A 24,052-nucleotide genomic window follows, 5' to 3' on the forward strand; every position below is an offset into this window, starting at 1 on the left:
GCTGACGCCGCCAACTTTTTTTACAAGTTATGTTGACGCATACGGCGTATGGTTTTTCGAACGTTTACGCTGACGGCGTCAATATTTTTTGTATGCGTGTACATCACTGAACATTGATGAACTTACTGCAGGCCGAAAAAAGTGTCCTCCATCAGCAACTAACCGCTTTATCAGTAATTTACAAGATGGTAGTTTTTATTGTACTCCAGACATTAGTAAATTCTCCCACAACTGTAACAAATTACCTCATCATCAGACAGCGGGGGACAGTGAAGCTATAAGTTTTTCATGGCAGTCAAACCTATTCGGATATTGAAGGATTAGAACAAGTTCACCAGTGACTCACCACCCGACTCATTGAAGAAGTGATACGGCGGTAGGTGGCGCTGTTGAACTACTTCTTACCATCAAGAATTGTACCATTCCCACTGGTTGCTTTCCAGAGTACAGTAGACAGAGGCCTACTGACGATGTCAAGCGCCAGAGCAGTAAATACCCAGTTCTTTTTTCCATTAAAATCAACGATGGTGAACGTTGATTCAATGTAATAAAGGAGTGATTTAGTGGCTTTAGTATGAACTTCATTTCATAGATTTAAAATAAACTATTTATTCAACGAAAGCACCAAACAACGCCAACAAGCAACGTATCCAAAGTTGGACGTGATTGCAAAACCATAGCACGGAAACATCCAGTGACTGACTCAGTGACTTGAAACCGATCAAATTCCCAAACAGAAAAATTCATCATTTTTATATTAATTCAACGGATTTTTCTGTCTGGGTCAACATCACTACCGCGTGCCAACAGCTACTGTAAAAGGTAATTCTCAACCTTAAAGAAAACAAGGTCAGTTTCACAATCACATTTCGTATCGATAACATCAATCAGAGTGAAGATGGCTGCAAAACCAAAATAGTTTTCTGCCGCTAAACTATTTTCTCTGTCGACCACCACGTGAATTGCAAGTGTTCATTGAAACATTTGCAGCAGGTAAACTCGGAGAAATGCGACCTTGAGATGAGTCGAACCGTTTCAACTTTTGAAACTATTACTCTGCAAATACTTCAGTTTGGAAATTGAATAGTCACAGCCTGCTGATATAAGATGCAAACACAACAACTAGTACGTCACCTCCTTTGCTCCCAGTGACTGCGGGCTGCGTCACCAAGATCGTCATTAAGCTATGACGTCACCTTCCGAACACTACGTCAGAATAAAGTTGACCATGACTTTCAGCACTTGGTGGCAGTCAGGCGCACAGCCACTGGAGGAGCGATATAATGTTTGAACGAAGTTTCTGGAACAGTTAGCACTAACTTTACACGTCATAAAAATACCACACAAGTGACACAACGAACAGTACAGCAGTCGTCTAGCACCATTGGAACATTAGAAACACGAAACTGGCATCGACGGTGTTCCCGCCACAAACATGAAGCAGTGCGTCATAAAAGCACCAGTGACGTCACAACAGTGTTGACAACAACATGGCATAGAATATGTACACTACAGTGATGGTGACATAAATATTACATTGAAGTAAAATAAGCGATAAAAGAAGTAATTTCACTCAATTGGTGGTGAAGAGCTATACTCTTGCAGTCTCAGCTAGCAAATTGTTTTTATTTTACATTTATTCAACGTCTGTACACGTTGAATTAACTAATAGTAATACAGAAGGAATTTGCAAGCTGGACAAGGACAAAAAGGAATCTGAAAATTCTGCCAACAATAGAGAGAGATGGAGGAGTTGCTGGTCGACCGTGATGTTTCAGGATGAAGACCAGGCTTCTTTGAAGCAAAATGGATGACCATGAACTTGCATGCTGGGTGAGCTTCAAGAATGTTGGCAAAACCCACATCACGGGCGAAACGAAAGTCCACCACAGATCACCAAGTTTGTAACATTACGCAAACCTAACGTCACAATCAAACGAACTCACGATAAAAAGCAGGCCTTGCAGTATAAACTTCACAGCAGAGATAAGGAATATGGCCATAACAGATAGGGTTTATCACAGTGCCCTGCAAGGTGACAGTCCAAAAATTACTCAGCCAGCAAACAAATCGTTCGCAGACGTTGAACCAATGTAAAAAGCGATAATTTTCTGGCTTTGCTGTATAAATGGTTTAAATAAACACAATCGATGGAGTAGGGCAAGAATGAAACAAAGCATGAGCGAACACGTGATTGTGATGTTACTTTACGTCACAGCAAGTCGCATGAATACAAAGCTGAAGATTGTCTGAAGATTTCACGACAAAGCGTCGTCGTCTTGTACAAACAACAATAGACGAGTTCTCGAACCCAGCGTCACAAAGGTTTCCCATGGCAACTGTGAACAATGGCGTTGATACAAGCGTCAACTGAGAGAGAACAAACGTTAGTGAGCTGTTGGACGACGTAGAAACAACAACACCATTGACAAGTCAACAATTTCCGATGAAAATTTACAGCAGCGGGGTGGGAAAGGATTAGCCACTTCTGGGTGAAGAATTCCCTTGTTATCTTATACCGCAGAGGTTCTCAACCCGTTTAGCAGGGGTTCTATCCACTTTTAGAATTCGGGGGGGGGTGATTTTTGGACAGTGGGCTAAAATCGTCATAGTCATTTCAAAAACAACTTTCAACTCGTCTTAGTCATTCCAACCACTCCAATGAGTGAGGGGGTGATCACCCCCCTTGGATAGAGCCCATGCCGTTTAGTGCTGAATTTACCCCCATCAGATTTCTCAATCAAAATTTAGGCTAACTCTGAAGGCTGTGGCCCTGTACCTCCTACCTTAACCATTCTACACCGTTGATAAATGAACTCCAACCCCGGTGGAGAGCCCCCCAGCTTACATGGAATGGCGGCCATGTTCAGTGGTGCCACGAGTTTAAACACTTGACCTGACGAAACGTCGTATTCGTTTATTGTGAGATTTACTGCATTACAGGAAAGTTCCGTCATTAGAAATTCCTGATTATTTTTGTTTCACTTTTTTCGATTTTTAGCAATTTCACTTCGTTGGCCTGCACATTGGCGATAACAGATCAAACATATCCCAGCAAGCAAGTCAGCACTTCTTACATTCATTCAAAGTCTACGCTTTTATACGCCGGGAATGTACAACAGGTGACTTACTGGCTGAGATAGTCAACGGATAAAGTATTAAAATTGCAAAACAAATGAAGAGGAACTGCTGAACAATTAACTTGTTGAATTGAAGCATAATACGAACCTAAGTTTACAAAACATATGAAGCGGGTTTGCATATGAACTGTCGACATCTTAAATAAATACAGGGCTGAATATATGACGTAATTTCAATCAAAATCACATTTCGAGGGCAATAAGAAACAAACTAATCAGTAATCACCGTGAATCAACGTCAATGTAACAAAAAGAAACTAAGCACTACAGACAAAGACTTTAAAGTACATCAGAGTAAGCAAACTCTTTCGGAGCCACAACGCCAATCTGCTGGATTGATAAGCTCAGTAAGTGACTGTGATGACACCAAACCAATCAACGTATGAATGCGAGAAAAATCGATTACTTTGAAGAACCATGGATGGTAACGAATTCCCAAAACCTTGGTTGGTGTAGTTCCAACCTAATGTTGCCCTAGATAGCAAAACTGGTCCTTTTTACTGGCTAGGGCCGTGGTTGGACAAAGGTGACAGAATGTATTGCTAGTGTCGTTGGTCATCGCCATTCGACAAAGAAAACCAGAGAGAAAGATAATGCTTTGGAGATGAAGTACGCACCTGTCTCGACGGCGGTATCATTATGTTGAAACAATAACAAAGTAAAAAGACACAATGATGTGATTACGACAAAGGTAGCTATAATATGTATAAAACTGAACAGTGAACACAACAATAATAAACAAACTTGATTCGGCAACAGTGCTTGGGTGGTGGGGGAGAATTATTTGATTTCGAGAATTCCAGGATCTCTCTCCAAGATATTCAAAGTTATCCTCCCCAGGTACTCCCTCAGCTGGTCGTTAATCTCCTCTTGTTTCTTTAAGGCTTCCATCACCTCATCCCTGGATGCACCAGAGAGTTCCTGTGCGATCGATTGGTGTTCATTGCATCCCGCCAGCAGCCTCGCCTCAGTTAGATTGTGAGCCAACTGGTCGCTCAAGTCTTCGTTGTTCCTCTTCAGTTCATCATTCTCGGCCCTCAGGTTGTCAACATGGGCCCGCATCCGGGCCGACGATGGGTCGACCTTGACCTCGGCAAGGTCAAACTTAAGTTTGACGTTTTCTTCCTTGCTAACTGTGAGGTGATGTTTAAGTTGTTTGATATCCGCTCTAAGCTGGGAGCTTTCAATTTCGTGCTTGTCCTGCTGCGCGGTGAAGCACTTGTTCAATCTACAAACAGTGTTTGCTCACTAAGTGATTTGCGGTAATTTTGTGCTCAGCCACAACGCCACTACCGACGCCGCAAATCGCACGGAGCAATTTAAAAACTGTAGTTTCATTATTAATTATCACCTTTCCACAAAGAGTATAAGGGTCTACCGACAAACGGCAAACTTACAACAATGTTCGATATAAAAAAAAACTATTTGCATGTCTTGCAAACTAATCTACTCTCAATACTCGGAATATTCACATTTAGCAAAACCAAGGTTTCCACAAGGTCGCTTTTAGTGATGAATCACCATTGCAAGGTTAGTAGGAGGCTAACACATCAAAACACCAAAAGTTAAGATTACCTTCTGTATTCCTCATTGGTCTCCATAATCTGCTTTGTCAACACTTCCGACTTGCTTTGAATATTCGTCAACGATTGCCTTGTTTCTTTAGCACCAGTCTTCGTGAAGGAAAGTTCTGATGTCAGTCTCTCCTTGTCCACAGTGAGAACTTCAACACGCCCCCGCATCACCTGGCAACACACGGAGTGATGAGTGCCGCTACAAACCCTTAATTCACGCGGCTCAATGCCGAATGCCGGCTTGTCTATTTGTCATGATATCCTGCTTAATCTGCGATGCATTCCTTATGTTTAGTCTCCTGCAATTTCCTTGCAATCAAAGGCTTTGCTGCCCAAATTTAATCCTTCTGTAGCCTAAATTTGGGCGGCAATCCATGGTCTAAAAACACTGATGTAACTACATGGTAAACTAAAGTAATCGAGCTTGGCATGCATCATGGCATCAAGATGAAATACAAATGATCGCATGTGTGGATAGTACTGGAAGCACCAATCATGGTGACAAAGTTAAAGAAAAAACTTGAATAGACCAGAAATGTTTCGCAATTTGTACAACGAGATATTAACCGCTACAAGTCATTAGAGAAAGGAAAGCTTTTGAAATACTCTGCTGTGAAGAGTAGCCAACTGTGGCTAAAAGGTCACAAGTTTCCCAACATGGTTGCAAAACTGGAAAGCGTAATTCGGAAGGTATTGGCACAAAGTATTTCTGGTGTTACAATGATGGCGTTGGTTGGTTGCAACTTGCACTCGTCAAGAATTATCAAAACCAAATCTACTTACTTGCAGCTCCAAATTGTGTTCTCTCTGAAGGTCTTCCAGTCTGTGCTGGCTCGCCTTCTTCAGCTCTTCATTGCGATCAGAGAGATCTTGCAGCTTCTCTTCCAGTTCATTGACGCGGTTTGTTAGTTCGTGGTTTTCCTGCTTCACAATCTCATACTGTGTCTGAAGAGTTTTTTCTTCTTCAAGCCTGGATACATGGCCCTGAAACATTAATGACAATCTTTTAAATCAACACAAAGCAATTTAATTTTCTTTTTCTAGATCTGCTAATTTGCGTTCATCAAATGCTGGCATTTGCATAACAATCTAATCTCCATAATATAATTAATTAAAGAATAAATTTCTCTATAATAATATCCTTGGATTTTGCAAAAACTATTCATGGTGAAACTAGTTCCTGATTTAAAGTTGTTTCTTAATGATGAATACACATAACGTGCATCAAACATACAATTTGTCAATCAAGTTCTGCAAAAGTAGTTCTAGTTATATACAATAATAGCGTATGAGCGTTCAAACGCCCTGCACCTCAGCCGCGCCTGCTAAGATCACAGGTCATCTCACATTCTCACAAGGTCGACATCGTTACAAAATGACGAATCTTCTATTCACCGTTGAGTCAACACTTCTAGTTAATTAGCAACAATAATGAACTTATCCAAGGCTACAGATAAGCTACAGTGACGTCAGCAGTCATGATATGCTTGAGATATTGAGATACTGTTTGCCAGTTGCCATATTCATAGCAATCGCAGGAGTTACAGGATAATTACCCAGACAGCAAATCAGTAAAAATGACTGATTTTGTGGTCTGGATAGTTGGGCTTGCAATCGGTCACAAGGAGATAGAGGTATGACACTTTAGCATTGATCTAATCTTGCACCAGAGAGAAACTATTTCAAATAAAGACATTGACATGATGTTAAAATGTTTCGCTGATATGAAAATTATTGAACAGACAATGTGGTGTTTAACTGGTTTGTCTAAAAACGCCCACACCATAAAGTTCAGCATGAATACCACCCACTACAATACCATAAATTTACAAGTATTTTGTACAAAGTTGTATGTTTCTTACAGTGAACTAGTGTTCAAATCACAGCAAGGTAAAACATAACAATCAAACTCAATGCTTTAAAACAACATTCTTTTCAAGCCAATACGATACTGAGTTTGGTGTTTTTGTGCAAAACTAGTAAAAGCTGGTTACAGCCTATCGTTAAGTGATATTCCGTTACCCAGTTAGGTTCATATTCAGATAAGTATGTCGCAAAAAAAAGTGCATGTTGAATATATAATTGGGCATTTTAGACATTTTTGAACCATAGACAAACAAAACTAAGTACGGTAACCTTAGCGGTTTAACATCATCTTTGTATTACACAGACATATCACACAATTTAAAAAACAATTATTATTATTATGACAGCATAGCTGAATCCTTTGTAAAATAATCTAATTGTTAATAATAAAGCCACTGCTAGCATATTGTTACTCAAAAATTCACTGAAAACGCACTTTTACATAGCATAACATTTCCTTCATGTTAGAGGAGTTAAGATTAATACACAAAAAAAATAATTGAATGCTTTGTTGTCACATTACATCGAAATGTAATGCTAAAACCACATGCTCAATAATCATCAAGTAAAACTGTGGAGCGAAAACATCTGTTTTCAGCAGCTTTTTAAGTAGTACCTGCAATTCATCCACTTTTTCTGATAAATTGTCAAATTCAGCAGCACTAGTTGATGTGTCTGTCAAACTTGTGTCAAACTCTTCTTGATTCTGTCTTAAAGTCCAACTTTTAGCACGACGATGAGACCTTCGGTAGCTACCACGTCGATGCAGAAAATCGAGTGTATCGGGAGTTTTTATTGGACTCAAGCCATGGTGAGATTCACTTATTATGTCTAAGTTTTCCATTTCACCAATTTCATCTTCTGGAATATCGTATTCATTGTAAGTGTTCTCTGGATCTGAACTATCATCATCATCAATACAATTGTCTGTTGATCTATTTTCGTCTACTGATTTTTTGCTTTGTAATTTTGTAACTGCAGAGCTAAACTGAGAAAATGAAATTTTTCCCACGTGTCCAGGATCTAAAGCTTCCTGGACCGTGACAAGGGCTTGATCACTGAACTGTTCAGCAAGTTTGCTCGCTAAATAGTCCGTCAAAATAAATCCTTCTTGATCAGGACTGCAAAGGTCAAAAACATTTCTCAAATTATTATCACCAGAATCCATAACAAAAGAAAACTCCTAAAAACAATAACCTGTAATTCCAATCGGCAGTATATTACTGTACCGTACTTCATAATTTTGAAACTTAAATGATAGAATTTATGCTTGGAAATCATTTCAACAGAAAGATGAGAAAGGTTACTTTTGGTTTGTTATTAGGGACTGTCCATAAAAGATGTCTGCAGTCAAGAGAAGTTGCAAATTGCATTGAGGGTTTTATTAGGACGTCTTTTATGGACAGCCTCTACCAAGTTTGTGTTGTTGTTTTTTTCAGTCATTTGTCAGTGTTTGATCTAATTTAAAAAAAAAGTGAAGTCAATTCAGCCCAAAGTGTCAGAAACAAATATCTGGCTTTGCGATGTTTAAATAAAACTTTTGTAGAAAAAAACAACTGACCAATGATTAGAATTTGGAAAAAAATCTTGCAACAACAACTTTGACCCAGGGTTGTCAAATTGAAATTTGCAAAAACGGCCAACTCAACAAAAAATAGGCCAACTTCAGGCCAAATATAATTTATAGTTAGAAAAAAAGGCCAAAAAAAAGCCAAACTCAAACAAGACAAAATAAGCATTGTAACAGTATTTGTAAGGCAACTAACCCAGTTTGAAAACAGTAGCGTAATTATCACATATATATCATCAAAGATTTGCAAACATGCACAAGAAAAGATTCAGTAACATCCTCAGCAAAGAATTTTTGGTAAAATTATACAAAAGTTATTAGATCATTTGCAGAACGAAGAAACCTACATTATAAGCCACTTACACCCAGCATCTGCAAATTATCTGGGGTTCTTTTTTGTGCTTCTTTATGTTTGATTACTCGCTTTTGGTGCTATAGTAATGTGACAAAGCCTGCAATTTAAGCATTTTCCGGTCTACCTGCAGCTTTCTTCACCCAAAAATATGTTTTATCCCAATTGGAATTATACCGGGAGCTTGAGGATGGAGGGCAGGGGAGCAATGGTGCCCTTTTGAGGTCATGTAAACTACTGCACATTTTGCAATATAACAATTTCTGCAATTCGCTTTTAGCCTAATTATAATTTTTCATTTTTGCATCAAAATAATATTCACGACACAAAATTCAGTATCACAGAGCAGTCGGTGACATCATTATAACATAGCATGATGCCCTTCCGTGCCATTGTTCTTTGTATACTGATATTTGTAACATTACTCGATAATGAGCTAATAGATGAACATTATCAAAACGCTTTATTTTAAAACTTAAAAAAAAATTGGCCTTTCAGCTACAAAAGTAGGCTACCCTTTTTTCATAATTCTGGCCGCCCAGTCAAAAATCCATCCGGCGCCCCTGCCTACAGCCACTGTCATAACTGGTCTTCCACTTTTTAGGCAGCATCTCATATATATAAAAGTTTAGCTGAAGTAGGCTACAGATCTACCAAGGTACGGTATAAGACAAAAGTGCTAGGTATATTTTAAACTGCAACAATATAGTTTTCTTTTTTGTTATTATTCATATCAAATAGATATATAGTTACGTTATATATAGATATATAATTTTTTATCAAATAGTTACGGTCCTATTTGCTATCATTTTTTATGTCATGGCACCACAGTGGGCTGCCAACGTGCCTCTCTCTAACACACCTATTACCTGAGTATTTTTTCTTGCAGTTTTCATAGAAAATCTAAACAAAACGATTGTGGCTATCAGGAAATTTAAAAATGGCCAAAAAAAAGCCAAAAGGCCAAACCACTTCAAAAAAGACCAAATTTGGCCGTAAAAAGGCCAATTTGGCAAGCCTGCCTGAGTTTGACCTGACCAAAATTTGAGTGTTGCCACAAACGCAGTAGTTCAAAACTTTTTCCAGTTTTGGAAATGTTGCCAGGCTCATGAAGAATTTGTTTTTTTTTGTAAAAAATTAAAGGGGACCTGAAATGAAAAATGAAAATTTTTTTGTTGATTCTTTGGTGTTCAAGTATTATCTTTTTTGAAAACATTTTTTGATAAACTTTTTTGTTTGGCAAATATAGCAAAAAGAAAATCAGTCACCGGATGGCGCTATGTGCCTTATGACGTAGTTGGTTGTTCACTCAGTTGGTAGCTTCATACAATAACACTGAAAGCGCTGCACAAGTCGTAATCTTTAAAGATGTCTGAATTCAAAAAAGGATTTTTGTTTGAACCAAAAAGACAGCGCCTTGACAGAGATGACTGTGATTCGGATTCGAGCTACTACAGTGCCAGCTCCGACAGCAGTCGGATGGAGAATTTGAAATGGTGTGGGTGTGGAAATTGTGCCATCATGCCAGCAATGATGGAAAATGAATGTTGCCAGAAGCCAGATAAAAATTTTAATTTTATAAATTTAGAAAAAGAGAAAAAAAGGCTAGTGAGTTTTTTTTTTTAAATAAATTCTAAATTTATAAAAATTTATTAAGGTGTTGCGACCGTGTCATATTTTAAACTGATTGTCCTGCTTTGCTATCATGCACGCTATAACGTCCGCGTTTTGTCGCTTCTACCTTTTTTTAGACCTCTGCTATGTTTGTCATATACTGGTTTTTCGTTGTCATGGTCAGAAATAAAAGCAAACTAAATACGGCCACAAAAATGCGCAGTCTAACGATTGAGTCACTTCGGGTTAGAATTTACTTTAAAAGAAAAACACCTCCTGGTGGTATCGAACTCATATCCTTGGTAATATGAGCCAGACAAAGATCGCACGCGCCACTGATTCACTTAACCAAATTTAGAAGTTATATATGTACTTTTTTTCAATTGTTCGTCTTTTACCTTGAAGAGAAGATGGAAGAAAAATGTGCTGCAACAACCCGCATGCGCAGTGAAAGTGACGTAAAGATTAAAAAGGCATGGAACGGCTATATCTACGGCACCGTAAGCATAGCCATTTCCGGCCAGAAGATAGTCGCTGCACATACGGCAGTACTTGTTGACTGGTGGGTTTTTGAGTTTCATCGCAGAGATCCATTTGTTAAGCTTGTCTTGATTATTCAGAGGTAGCGATGAAAGTGCACCCCTTTCACGTTTCTTTCGTTACTACAACCGGGAGCCATACAAAAAACCATCTCAACGCGTAAAACTCAAAAATTGTTCTTTGTAACTTATATGTAGCCCACTTGTTTATAGTTTATTTGTATGCAAATTAGTGGTTCTGAATTCTGCCTGAACAACCAACTACGTCATCAAAGATTTTGACCAATCAGAATCCTTTAAATCAATATCTCTTTTATTAGATTTTTGAGCTAATGACAAACCCCAAAACAATTTTATTGTTACAAATTGCTTTTTCTCATAAAGATCTATGAATACAAAAGCTATATATTTTCGTTGCAGTGCACCTTTAAAAAAAAATTATGAAAATTTAAGATCTGGATCCTGTTTCTTTTAAAAAAAAAAACAAGATCCAATCTGAATCGGGTTAAAAACAGTAAGAATTGCTTCCGGATCAGGATCTTTTTTTTACGGATCTCGTTTTATTCACCACCTCTGAACATGCAGACGTTGCTGAAATACGTACAAAACTAAAGCATGGATCAAAAAAAGCATTTCTCAAACATAGGCATACGAAGCCGAGCAACGTGATCAAGTTTAGCATCTTCAAGTTTATTGCATTTACATAAACATAAAACTACGCAACAAATTAAGTATCGAACGTTTTCGACATCACAAGATGTCCTCTTCAGGAATAACATACATACAGATTAACTACATCTGAAAAAAATACAATGGTTAACTAAATCTATAAACAGAAAAAGACAAAAAACTGCACAGTAAAAAAAAAATTTAAGCAAAAACAAATTAAGCCTACTGGAAGAAGATGCTTTACGCTATGGATTAGACCATCATATTTTGCCTAAAAAAGTTAAACTGGACAATATAAAATGCAGTGTAGAACAACTGTTGACGTCAATAAAACGAAAAACAGACATTCCTGTCGATGACGATACCAAAGACCAGATCAAGTTTTTCGTAAGACGGTTTATGTCTGACGCAAACCGTGTTTGTTCATCTCGACGGAACCAAGCGCTCCACCGCACCTTACACACTCTTTCAAAACGACCCGATATCAAGGTGTGCAAATTTGATAAAGGCAAAGGTGTAGCCATTTTGGACAGCGAAGACTATTTTGAAAAACTGAACCAAATTGTTAAAGATAAAACCAAATTTATTGAAATCGACGAGAATGTTAAAGTACATCCACTAATTTCTAAAGAAAGATCTATTCAATATTATGTTAGAAAATGTTTGAAAAAATTCGATAAAGACATCATAAAATCTCTGATCCCGACTGGAAGTTGCCCTGGAAAATTATACGGTTTGATCAAAGTGCATAAGCCAGGCAATCCCGCGAGACCGGTCGTTTCCATGATTGGCACTCCGGAATATCAACTGGCAAAATTTCTGGACAATATCATAAAGCCGTACATTCCCAACACTTACATGCTAAATTCGACGAAACAATTTATGGAAAAACTGAAGGATTTTAAATGTCCTCCGAATAGTGTTATGGTGAGTTTCGATGTGACATCGCTATTTACTAACGTGCCGCTTCGAGAAACCATCAATATTATTGCTGATCACATTTTTAATGACAACCAACCGCATCGACCACTCATTGAGAAAAAGGATTTCATAAAATTGTTAAATCTGGCCACTGAAGGTATGTTTATGTTTAATAATCGCTTGTTTAAGCAGATTGATGGCGTCACCATGGGTTCTCCACTTGGTCCGACTTTGGCCAACTTCTTTTTAGCGCACTTAGAAACGAAAATGTTTGAAGTGTTCCGTGATTTTTACCCTAAAATGTATGTACGTTATGTTGACGATATTTTTGCAATTTTTGACAACGATCAGTCTTGTTCGCAGTTTTTAAACCTTTTAAATGCTCAACATCAAAACATCAAATTTACTGTTGAAAAATCTGATGACACTATTGCCTTTTTAGACGTTGAAGTAAAAATAAATCATGACTCGTTTGACACACAAATCTGGAGAAAACCCACCAACACTGGCCTACTTTTAAATTACAATGCTTTTTGCCCAAATAAGTGGAAATCTGGATCAGGGGCGGCGCCAGCCAAAAATGAGTGGGGTGGACAAAAATATTTCGAGGTAATATACTACCGTGAAGTATGGTCACTAAGATTGCCGATTGCGATGTGACTCACTGCAGCTCGGTTAGTCGGTTGTGAAATTTATTGAAAAATAAACAAAGGAAATTGAAAGGGGGCAAAAGCTCGTTTTCCATTGAGCGTACTCTAAATTATGAACAAAAGAATAGAATGGGGCCAAACGCTCCCATAAATTTCCTCTGCGGTCCATAGAACTGCCGACTACGATCTTGATGTTAGCAAGCTTGTCGTTATTTTATGTCATGGAGCTGCTGCAATGATAGGCGGCCTCATAAAAATTTATTGGGTGGCCCCAAAAACAGAATTTCAAAAAACCTGGCTATTACCCAATAATACCCATAGCCATAGGTTAAGAATCACTGCACTAAAGTTTTATTTTGCGCTAGCAGGTCAGTTTAAAAGCTTTCGCCAATTTTTGAGGACCAGTGTTATCGGCAATGTCTCGCTCACTGCTGATCTGCACCAGATGTTCAAGTCTTTGTGATGACATGGCAGGTCGCACATAATAGTTTATTGTCTTAACTTTGCTGTTGATACGTTCACAAGGTGCCACAGTCATGGGCAAAGTAGCAATAATTTGAAACAAATCGCTGTACAAGTGATTTAAGATCGTTTTCTCCACACAATTTCAAAAATGAAGGCAAACACAACCACGCGGTCTTGGTCAATTCACTTTGGTGCTTTTCTTTTCAAATTCTAGTTTCCACTTGTGACAATTAGCTGAACTCAAAAAAAGAAGATCCTATTGCTGCTCAACCCGATTTTCATCGAAATTATAGAATTTCACTAAATATTCAACTTTAGGAAAATTTGATGGAGACGTGTACGTGAAATAAAATCCAGCTGCATTTGACATTAATTCACATGCTTGATCCGAGTAACGCTTTTTAAGTTCATTTAGCATTTTGTAAAGCTTAAAGAAAAATCTCTTCTTAGCTTGTCTCTAATGGATTCAGATTCACTCCACCAGGGGCTCTATCCACTTTTAGAATTCGAGAGGGGGTGATTTTTTTACAGTAGGCTAAATTCCTCATAGTCATTTCAACTTTACTTCATTGAGTGGGAGGTGATCACCTCCCTCACCCCCCTTTGGATATAGCCCATGCACTTCACGGAAGACTGTTGCAACCTATCATTATATCTGACCATCTTGGAAATAGCTTGGTGGGTAGCGGCATCACTTAGTCGGCGTGGTGGTTTCAGTGGTAATTTGATTTCTATCTGCAAACAGCGATGAGTTGAAAACCAATTTGTTAAAATTTTCCTCTGAACGCAGTAAGTCAAATGCTCTTGTCAAGTCGTTGATAGCAGCAACCTCAGTGGTGAGATCTATTTCTTCACTTTTTAAATAATCTGAAGCCTGTTCACTTAACGAAAAGCATTTATGAGGAATAAGACTAGCAGTAACAAATTCAGTTTTCTTGATGCGGAACAACAAACCAGTAGCTACACCATTACCTTTGTTTGACGTTTGTTGGAACATTGACAGTAGTGCTGGATATAGGCCACATACATTAATAACAACATCCACATCTTTTAAACGTGCAGACCATCTAGTGGCCTATCAGATAACGAGTGCAATGCAATTTTTCCAGACGTGATTTCCCCCTTTTTCAAATGCTCTTTATACAAAAAATGTCTCTTGGGAGAACAGTCCATAAAGTGGTTGGCTAGATGTTATCAATTGTTTCAAAAATTGTTTTGACTGTCGCTACGTTTTCAACACTGTGCTCAAGCACAAGATTTAATCGGTGTGCAAAACAATGAAAATATACCGACAGTTTAGCACCTGCACCTAGGTGTTGCTGTGCATCTTCATCCTTGGCTGACATGTTGGTGCTAGTCCCATCAAAACCTTTGCCTATTAGGTCTTACAAAGCTTGTGTCTCAGCTGTGATGAAAGCCATCACCTCAAAATGGTAAAATTAGACTACAATCAATCAATACAACAGAGCGATAGCAAAGAAGATTCTTCATTTCTTCGTAATGTCAATGTTGCAAAAGTAATTCATACGTAAGAAGTTGAAATTAATTTATGACGCAATCACTAGGCCCCCTAACCCCTTGCATACAACCCCCAAGCTTTCTTATCGGATCTCGACGAAGTACAAAATTGCCCCTAAATAGGAGTGGGGTGGAGATGTCCACCCCAGTCCACCCCGTGGCGCCGCTACTGATCTGGATTAATCTTGTGTCTTTTATCTCGTGCCCGTTTGGTTTGCTCGACGGACTTGTTGTTCCACAATGAAACTAAAATGTTGAAAAATATGCTACATTTAAATGGATACCCGTCATACTTTTTTGATAAAATATTAAAAACTTTTTTGGATACGAAACCGAAAGATAAACCCGAAGAAGACGATTTTAGCAACTTTTTTGATATACCATTCTTGGGAAAAGATTCGGTAAGATTTTCAAAAAATCTAGCTAAAATTGTCAAAAAGAAATTTGATTGTGACATTTACCCTGTTTATAGAACGTTCAAAGTAGGCAGATATTTTCAGCTGAAGTCGCCTACGCCCTTTGCTTTATGTTCTAATGTCGTTTATAAATTCAGTTGTTTGCGTGATGCAAGCCTGACATACATCGGTATGTCAACAAGACATTCATCGACTAGAGCTGGGGAACACCTGAATTTGAATTCTATACAGAAAAGCGCAATTAAAGATCACATTTTTTCATGTACAGAATGCCAAAATAACGTTTCTATCAAGCAGTTTGAGATCATGTCTAGAGGCAGGTCTGAGTATCAAACTAAGATCTTGGAAGCCCTGTACATAAAACGTCACAATCCACTTTTAAACAGACAATTGTATGCTTGCGGCTCGTCTTTCTTGCTCTCTGTATTTTAAAATTAGTTTTTTCGCACCTTGTCTTTTTACCATATCATGTGACCTGTTTAACACTTTTTGATGCAGTTACCTTTGATTCTCGTGGAGTCTATATCGTTTAGTTTGAGCTAGTCAGAAGTACTGTGCAGTTTTTTGTCTTTTTCTGTTTATAGATTTAGTTAACCATTGTATTTTTTTCAGATGTAGTTAATCTGTATGTATGTTATTCCTGAAGAGGACATCTTGTGATGTCGAAAACGTTCGATACTTAATTTGTTGCGTAGTTTTATGTTTATGTAAATGTAATAAACTTGAAGATGCTAAACTTGATCACGTTGCTCGGCTTCGTATGCCTATGGTTCAACAAGACAAACTCTCTACCGAAGCTCTATCATTTCTCAAACAGTATTTCACTTCAATACGGTTGGCTTAATAAAAAAAAAATTAAGTTAGAAAAATTAATGATTCAGTTGGAATTTAAACCTAATATAATGTGCATACTGTAATAGAAACAAAATAAAAAATGGAAAACCCATTAGTTAATATTGCTGAATATAACTTTACACAAGCTGATTCTCTAACGGTTAGTTTTGGTTAGAGTCTAACGGTTAGACTCTAACCAATGCTGGTGGCGTTGGAATGTACCTTCATAATTCAATCATTTACTATGAAAGGCAAGATCTACAATTTGTAATCGAAGACTGTAAAAACATGTGGATAGAGCTGTCTCATGCCAATTCTAAAAAAAATATTATAGGCGTTGTATAGCCTACAGACATCCATCTTACAGTATTTTTAAAGTTTTCTTTGAAAAATTCAGTGATACTTTAAACCAGGGCTTCCCAAACTTTTTTGCTCGAGACCCCTTTTAATCTTCTAAAAAATTTTGCGACCCTTTAGTCTACCGTTAAAATGATAAATAGTGCGAAATATAGCCTACATTTGTGATATTGATGAAAAGGTTTTCAAATGAATGTTTGCTGGGTTGAGGGAAACTTTATCTGATTTTTGTAATTGCGTCGTTGGTGAGACGATCCTCTCAACAAGTAGGCTACCCAGCATTTGCCTCAGTTTTCTCTGCTAGAAATTTTCAACACAAATGCGTCAAAACAAACTTCAGGAGTGCGGTTAGGCCTACTGCTGATTCATGTAATGGTAGATATTCCGTTTTAACGTTAGGCCTAAACCAAAATGTGTAAAGGTGTTGTAGCGGACGCTGTAGTAAACACGCGCGCTCATATAGGCCTACAGCCGTCAATGAGGACGGCGACATTCCTGGGTATAACTGGCGAGGAATGACCGGGACACAAAGTCGTCTTCTCTACTGCCTTGTTTATCGACTGAACTTAACAGAATAATGCTTGATCACAAGTAGAGTTCTTCAAGACTGCGTTATTTATTAACTCGACTTCGAACTTCCGAAGAACAGAATCCAAATACCGGTAGGCTACACCAGAAATGAAAACACCGAACGACTAATAACTCCACCACCAAAGCTTAGTTTAACATACTGGCGTAGCCTACTAGGCTACATTATTAACTTGATTACAAAGGATAGAACTTTAACTTCGGAATTGAAGAACTTCGTTTCCACTTTCATTTACATTTGCATCTTGATTACAAATAGAATTGTACATATTACATTTTACAAGTTACATCAGGAATCATAGTTTCAGTTTCTTAGAACTCTGGTTTTGATTGGAAAGGAGCAGCCACAAGCATTACAAACTCTACACGCGACCATATAACGCACACAACGGTAGATCTACGTGTCGATGAAGTACAGTAGGAATGCGATTCAGGCATAGTGCAAAAATTGATTACAAGACTGCATTCCGAGAGCACGCGGTATTTGTTAATTGGAGCAGAATATTCCAAAATCCGACTTGACGTCAGTGAAGTGAAGCGCGTTAAGTCAGAGAAAAAGAACTCTCGAGCGCCACAGTGTTTTGCATGAAATTTATAAATTTCTACAAAATTTAAATTTCAAGTCAGAAGATACTGTAGATCAGCAAATTTTTTCTGAGAGAAGTGCTCGGTAGACTAGCTAGGCCAGGCACGTAATTGCCGGGGGGCTTGGGGGGGGCAATGCCCCCCCAAGCTCAAAGTAAAAGATACATATTGTAGACTGAGCTAAAACGTTTACTTCAATTCTTCCCTTTATAAAATCACTCAACAACAATTATTTTGAGTAAACTTGAATGAAAACAACAAGGGACTTCATCAATGCAAACTCTGCCAGGCAAGCTACATTTGGTTTTCCCAATGAGCACAGTAATCCCAGACCCAAGACTTTCTATAAACTTATTTAATTTGTTTTGATTTTCATATGTCACTTTGTACAATTATCTTGCTTGTAATTTTGTAGTTGTTATGTACTGGTAGGATAATAGTTAGCCTATAGGGTTAGTCCAGACAGATTGCACGATAATGATTTTCAAATTTGGGTGAGTTTTTTTGGCAAGGCATCTCAGGTAAAAGCAATTACAATGGAGACGTAAGATGCTGGTTTTGGAAATATTGTCCATGAATATCTCTTAAAAACAAATCCATCAACATTGGTATTGGTATCAGCTTGGATAGCTGTTAGTGTTTTTTGACGTTTACTGCCGAATATTACACCCCAAAGGGGATAAATTGGTTTGGTGGAGACCTGTACCAGACAAAGTCACGAGGGTCATTCCTGACAAAGTTGTGTTTTAAAAATATTGCATCTATTCTATTCTGCAATCATTTTGGCTGGAATTATCCCAATCATTCAAAATTATTGCTATCTAGCACCTTGTGACTTTATGACATATGCCGTGCCTTTGCCCGAAAAACCGCAAATTAGACTCATTGCAACTACAAATGTTATGTGCATAGTCTTTTACTTCGCAACAGCTTTTGAGCCCCCCCAAGCTAAAATCTATAATTACGGGCCTGAGCTAGGCTACTTTGTTTTTGCGATACAAATAGGTTTTGGATTCAATATAATTTTGTATTGTCCAATTCTGGAAGAAAATACTTCTGAAACTGTTAACAGATTTGACAAACGCCTAATAACCAAAGGCTTTAGCATTTGATTTTACATCATTAGATTTTTTCAGTAAATGGGAACATTTAAAATGAATCATTTGCAACTTTTTGTTTCCAGACGTTTAATGTGTTGAGGAACGCTTTAATTTTACAAAAACATACATGTTTTCTCTATAGAGGGACAACTTAAGTTCGTTCAGTTTTTTAAGCAAATCTGATAAATAGCATAATTTCAAGAACCAGATGTCATTGCCAAATTGGTGGGCAAAGTCTGCATTTGACTTCAATTTTCAACACTAATCATCTTTTTAGCTTCAACTTTTTAAAGCCATCTTACTTCACATTGCAATAAAAGGGTTTACCACATTAATTTGCGAAAACACGCGTATTGAGTGCCATAAATCGAAGAAAATAAAATTGGTGTTTTTTGACCTAAAATTTTAAAACCTCAAATTAACTATAAGCTATAAAAATATTAGCAAAAGCAGTAATAAATTGATACTTATTTTGCAAACACTAACCTAATCAATTTCCATTAAAAAAATCAGTAGGAAAACGTCTGGATTGTTCAACAAGCTATGGATCACAAAAGGAATTCTGATTTCAATCACATCAAAATAAATTACTCAAACTTTGCTACAAAAAAAATTGTCATGAAAAAATATTTTTTTACAGAAAAAGATAGAAATAAATTCACTCACATTGAACAAATGTCAAAACAAAATTACTTCAAGCATCTTCAAACAATTTCGACGTAATACTGCATCTCGTCCTGGACAATGTTTTTAATTAGCCTACACTTTTGTATTTTCATTAAGCCTATTTATTAAGGTTGCTCGATATGTTTTCATGATAATCGCCACCGGTGAAATGCTGTTTGTTGGGCTAACCAGTTACTGTAGGCCTACTATCGGCTTGCTTTAATATTGAGTAGGCTAACACTTTTATATATATCTTCAACGGCTCTATTTTCAAAACGCCATCATATCTTTTTATTCCAATATTTGAATGAAAGGTAAGGTTCTTACGTCCCTCACTACATCGTCTTGTTCCTTCTTGCTGCTGCCGACTCACCTGGTTAACTTTACGAAAGCTTTGGAATTTCATGATGACTTTGCTGTAAATTCTTTGTTAATGGAGAAATAAAACAAAGTAACTTCAGCGGGTTTAACATGATGTATTACATACACAAATATAACATAATTGAAATAAACTCAAACGTTTTCGACACGTAGGGGAGAGAGGGGCTAAAAGTCACAAAGGTAAGTTGTCACAAGCCTGATTTTAGCGCACCCAATGTAGGAAACTACTTTCTGGCGGCATAAAAAGCGAATACTACTTCCTTGGTTACACGTTGAGAATCTAGACAATAACCTGGAGTGATTTTCTGCCTCTTGCGAAGACGAATTGCCCAAGGTAGGTATTTTGATATAACTTAAATGTTTCTGAATATAGTAGCCTACGGAATCTTTTTGTTTTTGTTGGTAGTGACAAATGTCATTAATATATGGATGAACTTATCGTTTAAAATGCTGAAGCATGTTGACCAGAATTTGGAATTTTGAAACTAAAGGTGCTTTGGGGTAAGTTGTCACATGCTGTGACAACTTACCCCGAGGATCAATACTAATACTTCATTAATCATCTTGTTTCAATCAGAGTGTATTTCTGTAAAATCTGTTACAATTAGGGAAAACCTACTGTATTACCAATAATTCTTATTTTTTTCTTTAACATATAAAACCAGTAGCTTATATCTTTGCAGATGCGTAACCACCAAAGGAAAATTGAACGTGGACGGTATTCAAAAGACGCGACGGAGGCTGCTGCAGAAGCGGTTGTGAACGATGGCCTGAGCATCAGAAAATCTGCTAGCAACAATGATGTTAACTATAAAACCTTAAGTCGTTATATCCCAATCTATAAGGCTAACAACAACAGCCTAAAGGACGTCCAGCTTGGTTATAGCCTACTTCTCACCGCCAAGTGCTGACCACAACTAGGCTATATGAAGGATAGTTTAGCAGAGTCCAGGAAAAGGAAGAAGGGAAATCCTAGATATAGGAGACTCACTTGTTATTAAAAGGATGCAAAAGAAAAGAACAGCGAAAGAAAAGGGAAGAAAACAGCCGCTAAAAGAGTGGTATAGTTTCAAAAGAAGACCAAGACTTCAGCACCAGAATCATCAAGTGAGGAAAATAAAAGCTTAGATTAAACAGCCTTGTGCGATGATACCACCAATGAAGATTCAGAAGATGAAAGTTGTGTCCAGACACCACATAGTCTTGATAACATAGATACTGACGACCACATTCTTGTAAAATTCGAAAGTGATCGAGCCACACAATATTACGTTGGGAGAGTTTTAGAAGTCATCGAAGATCAGATTAGATCAAACTTCATGCAGAAAAAATGCCTTGATAAATTTAGAAACGTGCAGTTTTATTTTCCTGAAAATCTTGATACTTACCTTCACCACTTGAGGATGTTGTCTTCAAGCTTCCAACTCCAGTTTGTGGACAAACAAAACGAAGAGCAAACTTGTTTAGCTTTCACTGCTCTCAATTATCTGAATACAATGTGCAGTAGTTTTGGACTCCACACAAAAGCCAATTAAAGTAACAACAAATACCATACGTGTAAAGTGAATACTATGTGTGGCGCCCGAGAGCTAATTTTCTCTGACGCAACGCGCGTCACTGTGACGTCATGTCGTATTCCAGAATCTTCCTTCCCAATCAACAAATACCGCGTACTTTCGGAATGCAGTCTTGTAATTAATCTTTGCATTGTGCCTGAATTGCAGTACCACTGTATTTCAGCGACCAGTGGATCCACCGTTGTATTACCGTACGTTAGATGATCGCATGTAGAATTGGCAATGCCTATGGATGCGCCTCTCCAATTTAAACTAGAGTTTTTTTTTAAGCAACTGCAATTATGATTCTTCACTGGACGATACTGTTACACTAGACTCAGGGCCGGATTAAGGGTGTATGGGGCCCTGGGCTGAGCTGAAAAATATCAAGTGATATTTTTCGCTAAAAATGAATGGTGGAGTGGGGCTACGACACGGGCCCAGTTGTATGTATCTGTGGCACCGAGCCCCAAACAGCAGACCAGTGGCGTAGCCAGAAAAAATTTTGGGGGGAGCCAAATATTTGATGAATTGAAGAGAACAACAAAGTGTTTGATTTAAAGCCATCGCCATTTGATGTGCAGTGGCGTATCCTGGTGGGTTGAAGCAATAAAAGTGGTAGGGGGGTTAGAGCGTGCCGAAGGCACGCGTATTCTAGGGGGTCCGGGGGATGCTCCCCCGGAAAATTTTTGAAAAATTACATTCAAATAATGGATTATAGCGCTTTCTGAAAACACTTTTAGAGTAATATTTGTATGAAATTTGTTAGCAGATAAACAGCTATTAACTTATTAAAGATAACTCTTACACACAAACGGGCAAAAACTGCGGCTAAAATTAGAGAACACTAAAAACTCAGCTACACAAAAACTTAATAACTACACAAAAACCCAACAGAGTAAGCCATTCTGAAATTGCTTCCATAAATTAGTTCAAAGAAACGTAAATCGCGTAAATTTTGCGCGATTTACGATTTGCAAAATTTATTGGTGTCTTTCTGTGTGTCTAAAACAAGTCCTTGGGTGTATTAATAGCCAGATGTCTTGGAAAACGATATACATTTCTACAAACTTTATTAAATTTTCAACAAAGGGCTCAACTTTGGAATCCAAACTTGGAAAATTTGGGGGGGGGGGGCATGGCCCCTTTTGCCCTCCCTGGCTACGCCTATGCAGCGGATCACCTTCTTGTTTGCCCTCGGCTTGCAACACGGTGTAGTAGGTGGGACCTGTCAGTGTATAACTCCGTTGCGGAAGAATGTGTCAATCTGTGGTGTATCAACGAACTTTAGAAGACTCGATAGAAGAAGAACTGCATCATATCTAACTGACCATCTTGTATCAGATAATGTCTTCAAAACAGGCAAACCATCTAGGAATTTTCGATGGACTTGCCAACGATGAGTAGACGAGACGAGCCATGAATAAAGGCTTTGCAACAATTCAAAAAGCTCAGCGGCAGAACGGCATGTTTCTACAGGACGTTTAGGCTGGCGATTAAATTAAGTGAATGTGCTGTGCAAGGGACATAATGAGCTACACTACATTTCTCGCGCAGAAGAGCTTGAAGATCGTTATACTTGCCACTCATATTGGCAGCATTATCATAACTTTGACCCGTAATCCGTACCATTTTCGGATATGAAAGTATCAAATAAATATGTTTTTTGTTAAAAAAAAAAGAAGAAAAATTGAATAACTGGGGTTGGGCAGGGGTGCTGCAGCACCGCAGCACATTTGGGTGAGCCACCCTTGCTTGTTTGAGATACGAATTAAAGCAGTAATCTCCAGCTGTGCAACTAAAAAAATTAGTACATTTTTTTCTTGAGATGGGGCCCCCAAAAGTGGGGGCCCTGGGCTTCAGCCCAGTCCGCTCCCCTTTAATCCGGCACTGACTAGACTATACTGCTATACTAGACGAGACTGCTATATTAAACTTTACTATGCTGTTCGAGACGATTCGAGGATTATTCAACTCAGACTCGCTATTATTCTATTTGTAATCAAGGTGCAGTCGTAAACGAAGTTTCTTTTCCCCAAAGTTGAAGTTCTTTTTGTTGTGATGAAGTTCCTAATGTAGTACGCCAGCATGCTAGTATTTCGGTAGTGGGATTGTCAATAGTTCGGTGTTTTCTTTTTGCTATGTCTGGATTTCTGTTCTTCTGGAACTAGTGGTCAAGTTAATAAACAACGCAGTCTTAATGAATTCTATCTTGTGTCAAGTATTATTCCGTCAAGCCAGTCAAAAGATAAGACAGTGAAGAAGACCATCGTGTCCTGGTCATCCCTCGTCGCCAGTTCTGATCTCGGTTCTGCTCAGGAATGTCGCCGTCAGCACGGACGGCTGCATATGAGCGCGCGTGCTAACTACCGCGTCCGCTACACTATGTATAATTGGCTTTTTAATGTAGCCTATCTGTATTATTTTATTCATTCCATTGTATTGTATATTAAACTTTATGCGTTACAAACTGCATATGTGAGAGACGGATTATTACATTTGATTCTTAAGGCATCCATGATCTTAGTCGGAAATCCAGATCTGCCTCGAGAGATGATTTTAAATTGGTCGATCGAGACATTGTCAGTGCACGTTTCACAAGAGGCGATGTGGTCTTTAATTGCACTTTTGGTTGTTAAGTTTGGGTTTAAGTGCTCCCCGGCCCTTGTCAACAAATGTCTGGTTGACATA

At 38.1% G+C, this 24,052-nt stretch overlaps 1 protein-coding gene across 1 annotated transcript; it reads right to left on the reverse strand.

Annotated features, from left to right (window-relative positions):
• Positions 1-198: 198 nt before the first annotated feature.
• Positions 199-7,768, reverse strand: LOC145774706 (rab11 family-interacting protein 4A-like). The gene is made up of 4 exons (XM_082585997.1): positions 7,197-7,768; positions 5,498-5,698; positions 4,716-4,885; positions 199-4,368 (listed from the first exon to the last, which is right to left on the reverse strand). The coding sequence occupies exons 1-4, from the start codon at positions 7,746-7,748 to the stop codon at positions 3,921-3,923; spliced, it is 1,371 nt and encodes a 456-aa protein (XP_082442123.1). The 5' UTR covers positions 7,749-7,768; the 3' UTR covers positions 199-3,920.
• Positions 7,769-24,052: the final 16,284 nt, after the last annotated feature.

This window comes from Aplidium turbinatum, chromosome 7 (assembly GCF_918807975.1).
Source record: "Aplidium turbinatum chromosome 7, kaAplTurb1.1, whole genome shotgun sequence".
NCBI lineage: Eukaryota > Metazoa > Chordata > Ascidiacea > Aplousobranchia > Polyclinidae > Aplidium > Aplidium turbinatum.

What these genes read in the sequence shown, in the direction of transcription:
- LOC145774706 (XM_082585997.1), bottom strand. Translation starts at nt 7,748, where the DNA reads ATGGATTCTGGTGATAATAATTTGAGAAATGTTTTTGACCTTTGCAGT. An exon ending in AAAAAGTGGATGAATTGCAG is followed by an intron (nt 5,699 to 7,196) that starts GTACTACTTAAA and finishes TTAATGTTTCAG; the next exon opens with GGCCATGTATCCAGGCTTGA. An exon ending in ACCAATGAGGAATACAGAAG is followed by an intron (nt 4,369 to 4,715) that starts GTAATCTTAACT and finishes CACTGTTTGTAG; the next exon opens with ATTGAACAAGTGCTTCACCG.